A 13,105-nucleotide genomic window follows, 5' to 3' on the forward strand; every position below is an offset into this window, starting at 1 on the left:
AATCCCAGGGTGGAGAAGCCAGTCTGGAAAGGGTCTAAAGCAGCACTGAAAGACTGCTATTAAAATTCATCATTTCTAGACACAAAGTCTGCTTGTCTACCCTTCACTTATGTCAGGAAAAAGCCTAACAACATTTTACAAAGCTTATTACAAATAACAACATGCCAGGGACAAAATGAATTGAGGAGATTGGGCTAATGCCCTTATTACTCTGAGGGTGGAAATTTGAGCCAGAGCAGTTATTGTGAGACTCTCATTCCTACTGTGGCATATAAAAGCAGCAGAAAACTAATTCTGGTGTCACAAAAATTACATCAACCTAGAAAGATGATCTTCAGCTGCTGGAATTAACAAGTAATGGGGAGAAAAGGACCTGCCTGGCAGGGCAGCAAGCAGTGAGATTTACAGTCTGGTGCTGCAATGAGTGAACCACTGTGGCTTGCACAGAGCTGTCCTTGCACCAGTCTGAGGCACAGGAACAGAGCCGTGAATTATCAGGTAATGAAAAAATCAACAAAATGCTGAAACAACTACTACAGACAACTTTGAATGTCATAAATCCAAAGGAATTAAACAGAGCAGTGCATAATTCAAGTCCATAGGAGGTTGGCACCAGTGCTAGCTGGGCAGGCTCACCAGTGACAAGATCATGAGCTTGGCTCTGTGCCCAGTCCTGCTCCCCATAACAGGTTGCTGGAGATGGGAAACCCTGCCAGGGATGGGACTAGGGAAAACAGTTACAGCCCAAGTTAGTGAATGCTGCTTCTCTTGTGCCCAGAAAGATCAGATTATTCTCACTGAACATTGCCTCCCATACATCTCCAGCATTCTCCAAAACCTTCTCTCAAAAATTCATGTTCTCCTGCAGCAAACACCAGCTCCATGCTGAACCCTTCCCAAGCCACATGCTGCATTTCACCCTGTGCTGCCTCAGGAAACCTCTCGCTTTCAACTGTTTCCCAGTGACAGGGCACGTCTACCAGCCCTCCCCAAACACCACACTGACAGCAGCAGATCCATTCCTTCATGATACTGCAAGGCCAGGTCGTTTTGGGAGTGTTAGGCTCTATTGCCTCCCCCAAGGGCAGTCACAGAGAGCTATGGAAGGCAACAGCTCATTGCTCTGGGGGTGTGCAATTCCTCTTGCCTTCACTCAAGCCCAGCAAGTGAGGCGCACTGCAAACAGGGGTAAAATTTTGTGCCTCCCCCACTGCTCCCTGGAGGGGAGATGCTTGCTCTTGCTCTGTTCAGCAAGAGACCCAGAAAGAGCTGTGTTCCAGGTGATGTGACATGGCTGCACTCCCTGGGGTTGCACAGGCTACAAGGAAGAGGAAAAGATGCCCTGAGTAATAAGACAAAGCAGGGTGGGCAGCTCTGGAAATGTGCTGAGACTGTTCCTTTCCTTCTTGCCTGGGAGAGGTGCTCAGGCTCTGCAGCCCCATCCTGAGCTGGTCCTGTATCTGGGCTAAGACATGACTCAGAAGTCTCACACCTCTTCCCCTGCGCACTAGACAGTGGATCTCCTCATGCTCTGCTCAACACAGTAATGAGTAATCTATTTCCATCCCCCAAACCCACTCTCACCATTGGCTCAAAGTCCCACTTTCTGCACCAGTGCCAACAGGACCAGGTCAGGGGAACTTTCAGGCAGGCACCCCATCCTTGAAGCATCTCCCACAGACTTTCCTCTGCCCTGACATGTGCTTTTCTGGCAGGGAACACTGAAGGAGCAGAATTCTTGTGGATTCCCTAAATGATGGATGGTCTTTGGCTTAAGCAACTAGAATTTAATATATTTGTTTTTCATTAAATATGCATTTCGGAAACTTATTATAATTACAAGGAACGAGGATCCAATACTAAGATCCAAACTAGTTTTGCTTCCAACAAGGCAAGCTCTGCTTCCCCTTCCTGAGCACTGGTGCTCCACAGATGCCAGACCCTTGAGAGGAAAGGTGCTGAGTAAACTGGAAACTTTCCCTGCACAATTCCAGCCTCAGAAAGGATAACAAAAGCCCTGCCCCATGGTTATTTTCTCTCAGTCCCTGAGGCAGAAGAGTTTCTCGCTCCTGGAACTGGAGAGCTAAAACACTTGCATGTCAAATTTATCTCTGTCCCTGAGAGGAGGCGAGCCAAAAAATGAAACTCTGAAACCTAGATATGGTTTGGATGATAAGTCAAAATGAAAAGAAGATGACGGGCTGATGGACAGGCAGCTTTGAGCAGAAAAGAGGCAGCACAAGATCCTCAGGCACACACAAAACTCCCACTCGCATCCCCTACCTGGAACAGCAGGCTGAAGGCAGAGTAACATGACACTACTTAATGTCACCTACTGTTGTCACATCAGCTGTCCAACAGCATTCCTTCACCACAAGAATCCTGGTGAAGACACGGATTCACAAAAAAACCCTTGATGCATCCCTCTCCACACAGAACAGAGGATACAAGCAAAGTGTTCCAGGTATGAAACACCTACCTTCAGACCACGATCAACAGCACACATAACCACAAAGTAAGGTTGACAGTGATGGCACCTTGGATTGTTAGATGGTTACATGAAAAATTTGCCTTAGGCCTTGTTTTATATAAATGCTTAAAAAGCAATGAAGAATTTTGCTTGTCCTGATTTTTCCACAGTGTTAAACCCACTCCAAGCTCCCACACCACAGGCTTGGCAGACAGCAAGGCACAAAAGCCACTTCTTGTCTCGCCTCCTCTAGATGTTCAAGCATCATTTTTAGTGAAGGATCTAAGTGAAGCTGAGGAAAAAAATAAAGAGGGGCTACACCATAAAGGAAAATTGTGATGAATCTCATCCCAGCCATCCAACTGCCTCTCCTGCAGACTCTTTGCTCCCCCTCACTATTTGAGGAACAAATGTTCTCAAGATAAAGCAGACCTTGCAGTCAGCTACTGCTCCTCTCCTGCTTGACTCAGGAGATGTTGATTCAGATACAGGGCAGTTCTGCTCTGGTTCTTGCAGGTGAAGTAAGGATGAATATGGACGAGCAGACGTCCAAAGTAGTACAGTTTGGGAAATATATGAGTCTGGAGATATTAAGAAATACATATTTGTGCATTTTGATAGAAACATAACAGAGCTGCAGAGAAGCAGAGAAGATAACTTAGCCATTCTGAGTTTAAGGATCATCTTAAAGAGTCAGAGAAAACATCTCTGTAAATGAAAAATGGTGTTTGTACATGAGTTTCATCTCTCTGCACAAAGGCTATTGCAGAAAAGAAAATAAGTCCAAGCCTCAAACACAATTTTTTCCCCTGTCATGGTATGTTCCTGCAAGAACTGATGTTCAGAAAGAGCTTCTGGCTTAACCCCTCTTGCATCCCTGCAAGACATGGTACTTGTGAGATGTTCACATCTTCTTCAGCCCTGTTGCTACTCCCATTCCTCCTTCTACAAGGAAAGCCTGAAGAGAACATCACCACACCTACCTGCCACCCCTTCCAGGGACCAGAGAGGCAGTGGTGTGCAGCCACCCCATGCCTGGCTGCTCCCCTACCCCCAGCCATTTGTCTGAGTTGGTGCCATGACACGTTTGTGGCAGGGCCATCCGTCACCACCGCTGACACTGTGACAGAGCTTTCCTGTCCAGGCAGAGAATCAATATGCCAGGAAATAATGATAATGGATCACCCTATCCTAACACATGCCACTTGCTTCCCTTTTCATACATTAGGCAGAATGATGGATGCCAGGAAGAAGATGTTTTCAGGAGCTTCCTAAACCCAGTCTCTTTGGAAAGGGGAAGATTTCTCCCCACCTCAATCCTGTATCAAGTCAAAACACAGCAGGCCACTCTTAAACGGAGGAACAGATCTCATTTAGTTGAACATTAGGCAGTTTTTTCATAAAAGGGCACAAAACCAGGAGCATCTGCTCTGTACATGCTAAATGGGCGAGGAACACGTCAAGATAGTCCTACCTGCTGCATTCCCACCTGACACTTGTGCTGTCTACTTCCCTGCTGATGTCTTTCTAGAATGTCGGTGCCCCTTCTCAGAGCCATCTGGCTTCCAGCAGTGAAGTGGGCAAGCTGAAGAGCCTACTACAACTCTGGAACCACCAGGCATTCTGGATCCTGTGGCATTTGAAGTATTAAAGCACAGCTGGACTCCAACATGCTGGCAGAACAAAGTATCTGAAATTAAGACATTGATTTTTAAATTTAAAGCTCATTTAGCCAGTTTCTCTTGCAAAAGCTATAGCCTGCCACTTGTTCATGACCTCCAGTTTTCCACAAACTACAGAGCAGCAACTGATTAACTTCTCCAACCTTCAGAGGGGGTTTCTATATGAACTGACAGTAAAGAGGTAACATGAAAACCAGGTTTGCTCCATTAGATGTGGGAGCTGGAGTAGTTAAGGATCGGATTTGACAATGACAGAGCCTAAAACACCAACTCTAGGAAGATGAAGGATTTATGAGTACAGAGACTGTGGGGAAGCAAGATGGATATGTTCATAGAAGACAGCAATTCTCTGGAGAGAAATGTCAGAAGGAAAAGAGGAGGAAAATTACTTCCCAGAAAAAAGGTATGAGCAAAAAGTTGTGGAACATCACTGTGGCTCCTTCCTCTAATGGAAAGCAGGGACTTGTCTGGACAGTGTTACCCTCCCTGCCCCAAAGCCTGAGGGAGGGTCCACATGGCAAGGGACTGTTGCTTATACACAGAAGTGTGATACAGCCTACCAAGAAGGCAAGAAAAAGCCTCTCAGGCACCTCCACTCCTCCAGGCCTGGCTTGCTTCTGCTGCAGCAAACTCAGACACTGCTGCCTTGGACCAAGTGGAGCCCCTTTACTTCACAAAGGGAAATTCCATTTAAAAAGTACTACCAGGACTTTTCAGCAACTAAAAGCAGTTCAGTGGAACTTCTCTGCTCTAAGGGCATAATTTCCCTGGTTTTCTTCATCAGGCTTGCAATACCATAACCAAGATTTACAAGTAGCTTCCCCAACTGTGGTAACAACGCCTGCCGTGAAACCAGCACAGCTGCCCCATCTTAGCCCACATCAGTTGGTCCCACAGACATCTACACACCAGCAACAGTTCACAGGAGAAAAATGGCCTTGCACTCAGACGTTTACCACAGATGCTTTTTCTCAACATAAGGGAAGGAAAGAGCAGCCAGCACAGCTTGTTTGCTTCTGGGGGAAAATTATCCGCATAGTTTATGGTCCTCTCTCTGCCGGTCACCTTTGGCAGAAGAACCATAAAACCTCTGCAACCAGGACTCTGCTCTCAGCTCTGCTGCTGGCTTGGCCTATTAGCTCTCACAGTCACTTCTCTGTCCATGTCATAATTTAATCTTCTGAGAGAAGGGAATAATACACACTTTGGTGTCACTATGAGCCTGAACTATGGCTGTGCATGTTATGGAAAGCACTGGCTGCAGAGCACCCATGTCTTATAACATCCAGGTGCTCTGCAGACTTAGCCACATCTTGCCCATCCTGCCTTGGGCCCTACACAGCAAAGTTTTTTATTATCTTGTTCCACCAACATCCACTCTGAACAGAAAGCAGCTTTTCATTCCACAGCCCTACTCTGAAAAATTGCGTGGGCACAGTCATCCAGACCCTTTTGCAGGGTTGAACATGCCCTCACATGTCCAGCTCCCCCTGCTTCAGCTCTCAGGCCCATCAGTGTCTGTTGCTGCCTTAATAAAGTGCTCTTTTCAGGAGCATCAACTCCTCAGGCAGGATCTCAGTGGTCCCGTCCAGAACGGCAAATCACTCTCCATCTGTGTCTGAAGCTCACAAGGCTCTTTCTCTCACACAGGCACTGCTTCACCCCGTTGCCTCCCACAAACAGCACTGAAATGAGCTCCTCAGCCAACAATTCCAAAAGCAGGCATGACAGAAGCACAGCATTTTAACTAACTCTTCATACATATATTTACTACTTGTTAGTGAATTATTTACCCTGGGCTCTAGCAGCAGCTTCATCTGCTCCAAAAGGGATATAAGAACATGAAGTAACTTTGTTGAAGCGGCGTGTCAGAATGAACATGCAACAGTGTCCTGATTTACAGTCGAATTCCCTCACCCTCCTGTACGCCCTGCAGTGTGAAAGGAGAGGGGCAGAGATCACAATGATCCCCCCTTAAGCTACTTGCAGAAAGCTCAATTTCTGGTGTGAAAAGAGGCCACCCACCTTGAGGACTGTGGGCACTGGCAGACTGATTTCTCAGCAGGAGACTGGAAATGCAGGACTTCAGATAACTGTCCCCCCTCCTAAATCAGCCTCCTCTGTAATTCTCAGTCTCAGTACTTGAAGGGATGTAGCACACTGACTCCAGGTTTCTGCAGCGAGTCAACTACAGCACAGATAGTTCTGCTGCTAAGGATGGCAGTGACAGTTACCTGAGACTGCTTGCAAGGTGAGATGGTCTGAGACCAGTTCTCTGCAGAGCAATGCTGTATACAGCAGAGCTTTGGCAGAAAGAGCAGAACTAGCAGTGAAACCCCCAGATACACAAAGTCAGCCCCACTAGCATGCTCTGGACAGCCCTTTCATAATTTCTGCCCCAGAAGCCTTCTACCATGTATCCTGGAAGGGGATGGGATGGAGAAAAGAAAGGTTTAACACAGACTTCCCAGAAATTCTTGTTTGCTTTCCCTTGGTCTTATTGGCCAGGGGAAAGAGCTGGAGTAAAGACTTTATTCCTGAACATGTAATTGTGAGATCATTGTTTGGGCAGGGTTGTGAAGGCTCTGTCTCAAGGGCTGCATTTACTTGAATAGATGTGGTGTGATCCAACAGGGATAGAGAACTGAGCCTGTTCAACCAAACCCAGAAGTTTATTACTCTATGAACTATCTCTTCATTAAAATACAATACTTTCTAATAACTACAATACAGCATCATGAGCAGCACACAGAGCACAGGCCCCACGTGGGAGCTGTCTGGGAACATTTGGCAGAGACAATTTAATAACAGCAGCAATAATCACACTACCAATGTCTTTAGAGCCAGCAGTCCTCACCTATAGAGCTGGACATCTCGGGCTGCAACAGGCTACAATTAATCGGGTTAGCTGCTTAATACACAATAGCCCAATGTTTGCTGCTCAGCTCCACCAAGCTCTGTCCTTTTGTTATCTTTCCTAATCCATATCCTATCCCATGATGCTGCTAGACAATTATTATCCAATATTATCCAATAATAAAGAGGTAGGGCTGTGCCCCAGTGAGCTGCATCCCCTCTGCTGTGAGAGGTGAATGGGACTTGCCTGGCTCAGTCTCTCTTGTTGGGTTGTACCCTTCAGCAGCTCACACCTAAAAGTACCCACTTGATCAGGATTGAAGGAATGAGAGGGAAAAAAAAAAACAGCTAGATAAACAAATCTCTTTAGAGAGCAATCCATTGCCACCATGGATTTAAACCCTCCAGGAAAAAAAGTGTCTGAAGTCCAAACAGCAGAATTGGAAATACCAACAGCTCTAAATTTATTGATGGCTTAGTTGGTTTAGCCTTCTGCAGGAAGCCCTGCTCCAATAACTCTGTAAGGGACCTGGAAACAGGCTCTAAAACTGGTAAAGGAATTGGCCTAATAACAGCTCTTCACTTTCCCAAGGCTGAGGTGGAAGAGAGCTGAAAGAAAGGCAGGAATTATATTTCGGGGAAGGACCCTCCTCACCCCATAGGAACAATTTGTACTCACATGGCCCCAGAGCTGGGCGAGCCAAGAAGGTTCTAACCACAAATCAAAACAAGGCTTCACTGTAGGCACCACTGTCAGGATTAAAACCAAATGATATTTCATGACTGGCCCTTTCTCCAGGGAAAGGGCACAGCAGGCAGGCTCCTTGTTGCACCCCTTAAGGTGCCTCTGCTCCATCTCCCAAGGCAGCTTAGGTAGCTGCAAAAGGCTGACAAAGCAGTCTGAGGAGCTTCTGCATTGGGAAAGGGATGAGAACTTGGGTAGGCAAAGACTTCCTCATCTGCCAGCTCCTGGAGAACAGAGATCTCTAAGCAAGGGTAAGGCCAGCAGTTCAAGCACCAACTGCTGCACTGAATTTAACCATTGGCACTCACCAATGCCAAGTGACAATCAGTTCTGCAGCCAAGTGTGTAAGCTGCTACTCTTCAGAAGACTGGCAACAGCTCGATTCCTCTGGAAGCCCTCTCTGCCACCAGCCCCACTCCACCTGGAGACACAGATCCACCCTCTGTGCTCCAATCAGTCCTGGCAGGGAAGTGCCTTGCCATGCCAGCCTTCCTTCGAGATGAGCTGTCCATGATCAACAGGCCCAGAAAGGGAGAGCCCATCTGTCTGGGCTCTCTAGCAGCACAACACTTCGGCTTGCAAGTTCCTCCTTCAACTTTCTCCTTTTAGAGAAGGAGACTTCTCTTTTTAGAAGCTTCAGAGGTGCTTGCCCTGGCTTAATCCCTTATCCTGGGAGAATGCCAGATAAAGGGCTGATCCCTGGAACATCTCAACGTTCTTTGAACTGGTCCATTTTTAATTTCCAGCTCAGATCCCAGTGTTTAAGCCTATTTTTCAGAAAGAGAATTTTTTTTTTTTTTAATCTATGAGGTGTGGAATAAGACTGCTGTAGGCTTTGATAGTCAATGTGCTGTTTGTGATGAGCACAAGGCTCTGGAAGAGGCTGGTGACATTTGATTATCACTTAGATCAGGAGAAAGAGGGGAAGCAGGCTGACACTGTTACAAACACCAGCAGAAATGACCTTCACACACAGCTAGCTCTCTCTGCTGCCAAGAACCATCCTCTCAGCTGCTATCATCTAAATCACCAGTACACCTGGGGCAGTGCTGCTTTACATCAGCCTCTTCTGCTCAGAAATCCAGGGATTTTCCACTGGGCTGGGGAGAAGGGTGTGTGGTGGGCCCTGTGGGAGGCACATTGCAAAGTCTATACTGACCTCCCAGCTCAGGGAGGCTTGATTTTTTTTCAAATCATGATGCAAAGCATGGGTCAGATTCCCATCCACACCAAGCCAATGAGCACAGGTAAGCTGAATAAGCCACTGTCTACATGGGAAGGTTTTCTTTCCCTGACACAATAAACAGGTGGGAAGCGGCAGTGTTGCTCTGCTACTCAGAGTGCTTTGCAGAACCAGCCCCAGCACCACATGGCTAAAATCAACCCAAGGAGGTTGGTGAAGGTGAAGGCACAGTTTATATCAGGACAAAGAGTTCACATCTGGCCATTGGCATGCAGGCAGGAAAAGTCCAGAAGACCACAAAACACTACCCAAGACCATTCTTTAGGACCTAAGCTCTCTAAACTCCAACCTGTGTTTAACTCACAGCCCTGCTTTTGGAGGAGGGACAGCAGTGATGTGAGGACATGGGAGAAGCCAGTTTGACAAATCTCAGCAGTATGGGATTGATCCTTACCCCAGGATTTGCAGCAAGAGCTTTTTCTCTGCTCCCTGCATCACATGGCTTTTTGACAAATTGTCTTTCCCAATAAATCTATCCCTCATTGTACACATACAGAATCCGTTCTTCTAAGTAGCCACTAAGGTGCTGTCAGGGTCATTAACTATCATTATCTGGGGCAGCTGTTCCCCAGCGTGCTGATGCAAGAATCAATCAGGCTAAAGCATGAATTTCCCCTACACTTCTCCAAACACTGCCTTTATCCATCTCCATCAAGCCATGAAAGAGAGGAACAGTTCCGCAATTCCCATACTGGAAGGAGCTGGCTAAAGGGAAACCAATGGCAGATGAGGCAGGCATCAGACTGTCACAGAGACAGGATGAGGTCTGACTGATGTCTTTACCACGAAAGAGGAGGCAGGGTGATTGGAATCAGGCCAGTCAGCTGAACAGAGATCACTCTTATAAAGAAAAAAAAACCAATAAAAAATCCCCATGCAAAACTTCCTCATTTCCTTTAGTACCCCTTAATGAGATAACCTCTTTCTCTGAAGAATGGGGGGCTTTCAAACCTTTAATGTGTTCAGACAACAAAGGAGAAAAACAGGCATTCAGGATTTTCACACCATCCAAAGTCAGGATTCATTAACTCAAACTGTTCAACATCTTAGACTTGAGAGCTTAAAACCCAACTTAATTTTACTGGGTGTCAACTGCTTAACCCCATCTTAGGAATCCTCTAGAACAGAGGATCTCTATTCCTCTGCAGTGACTGCCAGCCACCTCCAAACAGGAAGAATTCACAGAGAAGGTACAATATCCAACAATATGTGTGTAATGGGAAATAGTTAGAGAAGCAGCTTTTCTTCTTATTCCAGTGATAGGTATAAACAGAGCTACTTCTGTTTCTGAATGGTCTGGATTTACACACCAGGAGACTGTTAACCTGCAGAAATGCTGATCATTAACCTGCAGAAATGCTCTTTATTAGCCCTCAGTATCAAGTCACTCTGTCTAGGTGACACAAAAATAGACAAACCGGAACATAAACCTCCACAACCCACACACACCTCTCAGCCTTTAACAGAATGTACACACACAAGCCAGACATGAGGCAGCTGCATCTTTGAATGACAAAGGCATTGAGAAAAAAAAAACCCAGGAGTGATGTCTTACTTCCCTTAAGGGAATGATCTGTCTTCCCTGAAGTTCTTGGCAATATTTTGGAAAGTACTCATGGGAGCAGGACTTCCCAAGGACAGCACACATTGGTTTTGGGGGTTTCCAATGCAGCACATCTTACTATAAAGGAAGACTGAGGAAACTAAATGCAAGCAGATGATAAAACTAAGGATGGAAAGTCTGAAAGAAATGCCTTTTTTTTCTCAGGTCGAAACAAAGATTGTCTAAAGTCTGTTGAGCATATGTGTGAGAATAAGAAACTTCCAACTGGTGGGTATCACAGCCAGCACCCAGACAGGAGACTCCACCAAACCTCTTCTGCCCCTCATACAAACCAGACTAAAACCTCATTTACCAGCCATGTCTGATGGAGAGCAATTTGTTTTGTTTTAATCAGAAATTTAATCCTAGACTATAACCTTTCTCCTCAAAGATTTATTAGGCCTGCACAATTGTCCCCAAAGAGGTTGTTTTGACAAGCACTTGCTTCCAAACAAGAAGATCTTGCCAAAGAGAAGCGTCAGTTGCGTGATTCGGGTTCCATCAATGGTAAAGAGAGCCTCTGCCAAGACTCACCTATCCATCTCATGAGGGACGTTATGATTTGAAGATACTTAGTCTTCTGCACATTGAAGAAGGTGAAAGGACCCAGGAGGAGCGTGAACGCTGCCTGGAAGGACAACAAAATCACACATTAGATTAAAAATCAGAAATTCTGCCAGCAAGATGAATTTATCAGAAGAGCAAAACTTGCATTGAAAGTTCACCTCCAGACATGTCTGTTTGTCATGAAGCTTTGTTCTTAATTTTACAGCTAAGTTGGCTGAGACACAGGCGGTCAAGTAAGCTGTTGGGCATCACAGAACATGCCTTGGGCAGAAGTAGAGCTCAGGATCCTCTTGGCTCTCAGCCATTTGCTATCACTGCTACCCTTTACTGACACATTTCAGTAAAAGCTCTCAGTACAGCCTTACAGAACATTAAATATTAAACTGTGGCCTCTTTGCCCAAGTACATGCTCAGTTTAGGTATGAATAGGAATAGCCCTCACCAGTCTACTTCCATTAGCATTGATGGGGTGGCTTCAGGGTATCCCAGGCTCAACATCAATGGAGCCAAGTCTGCCTGGAGCTTTTTCCCCCCCATGCTTTAAGTCACCTGTGTAAAACATACAGGGTTTTTTATACACATAAAAACAGATAGTGGGAAGCTACAGTGTAACAGTCAGCTCTTGGAAGCTAAAAACCTGTGCAAAATGAGGGGAAAAGTCATCAAAGATATACTCAGAGAACTTAATTCAGTGTGGAAAGTAAAGGTTCTTCCATGAAGAACTTCCTCACTGCCTTCTTGGACATCTATTAAGAGACCAGTGTTTCATAGAATCACAGAATGCTTTGGGTTGAAAGGGACCTTGAAGACGATCTTGTTCCAACCCCCTGCCATGGGGAGAGACCTTCCTCTAGACCAGGTTGCTTAAAGCCCTGTCCAATTTGGCCTTGAAGACTTTCAGGGATGGGGAGAATTAAATTTGGGTACACTGCAGCACCAGTCTGTTGCATCTCTTCCAGCTAGGCTGCAAAATACATCCAACAATGATCCATCCTAGGAATGTGGACTATACAGCTTCCCATGAGAGTTTCTTCTAGCACCTCCTAGAGCGCACAAGGCAATCATGCTATCAGCCCATGCCCAGAGGTGACATGTCCTGTCCTGTGCAGCACCATCACCTCTGCTCAAAGCAGCACTCAAGTCTTACCTACCCCAGAGAGAAAAGTGTTCACTGCAAGAAGAAACAGACCCTGGCTGCAGTCTGAACATTGAGATTGAGAGAAGCTACTTATAAGAGGGAGACAAAATGGGTGTTAAGAGAAGAGAGCCCTGCCTGTCCTCCATGGGATGGCACCAGCTAGCAATACACTAACAGGCCCAAATGCTGTAAGCAGGCAGTACTTAGAAAGCCACAGCACAGGTTTGTAGATCATCCCAAAGAGATTTTTAAAGACAAATATTCAACATTAATATTTACACACTGCTCTTTTCCATGACTTCTTAAAGCAGTTCAAGAAAAGTGTCACCAGAAGTGAAGAACTGGGACTCAGAGGGGCAGGTCTGCCAAGCCTCAAGGTCTCTGTCAACCCCAACAGAGTCAGGACAGAAAAGAATCCAAGCTATTTTAAGACTAGCACAACCCCAAGAAACCTTTCTTGAGACAGTTTCAGAATATCTGCAAGGCAAATTGGAAATGCTTCACATCACAAGTATTCTCAGGTGATGGAAGTAAACCCAGAAGGGGAGCAGGGGAGAGAACCCTCAGTTTGACATGTTGGTTGGTGGGGATGTATTCTGATCCAAGACCATTGCTTACACCAAGTCTTGCTTTTACTGCTCAGATTAAAAAAAAAAAAAAAAAAAAAGGACAGGAAGCATGCACGGAATTCAGATTTGTGAAGCAATTGATGGCTGTTGGATGAAATGCTGAAATCACACAGAATACAATGCCACAGGCATAACTGGCAAAACTAAGAGCCAAATCAGGTTTAACAGTTAT

General features: G+C 45.8%; 1 protein-coding gene across 4 annotated transcripts in view; it reads right to left on the reverse strand.

The window, feature by feature from the left end:
• Positions 1 to 13,105, reverse strand: part of TMEM104 (transmembrane protein 104) — a 43,777-nt gene that overhangs the window by 4,184 nt on the left and 26,488 nt on the right. For all 4 annotated transcript variants that reach the window (XM_053960353.1, XM_053960354.1, XM_053960355.1 and 1 more), the window contains one exon: positions 11,134 to 11,227. In XM_053960353.1, the coding sequence (XP_053816328.1) occupies positions 11,134 to 11,227 (94 nt within the window). The remainder of the gene's footprint in view (positions 1 to 11,133; positions 11,228 to 13,105) is intronic.

The sequence above is a fragment of the Vidua chalybeata genome, chromosome 19 (assembly GCF_026979565.1).
Source record: "Vidua chalybeata isolate OUT-0048 chromosome 19, bVidCha1 merged haplotype, whole genome shotgun sequence".
Classification (NCBI taxonomy): Eukaryota; Metazoa; Chordata; class Aves; order Passeriformes; family Viduidae; genus Vidua; species Vidua chalybeata.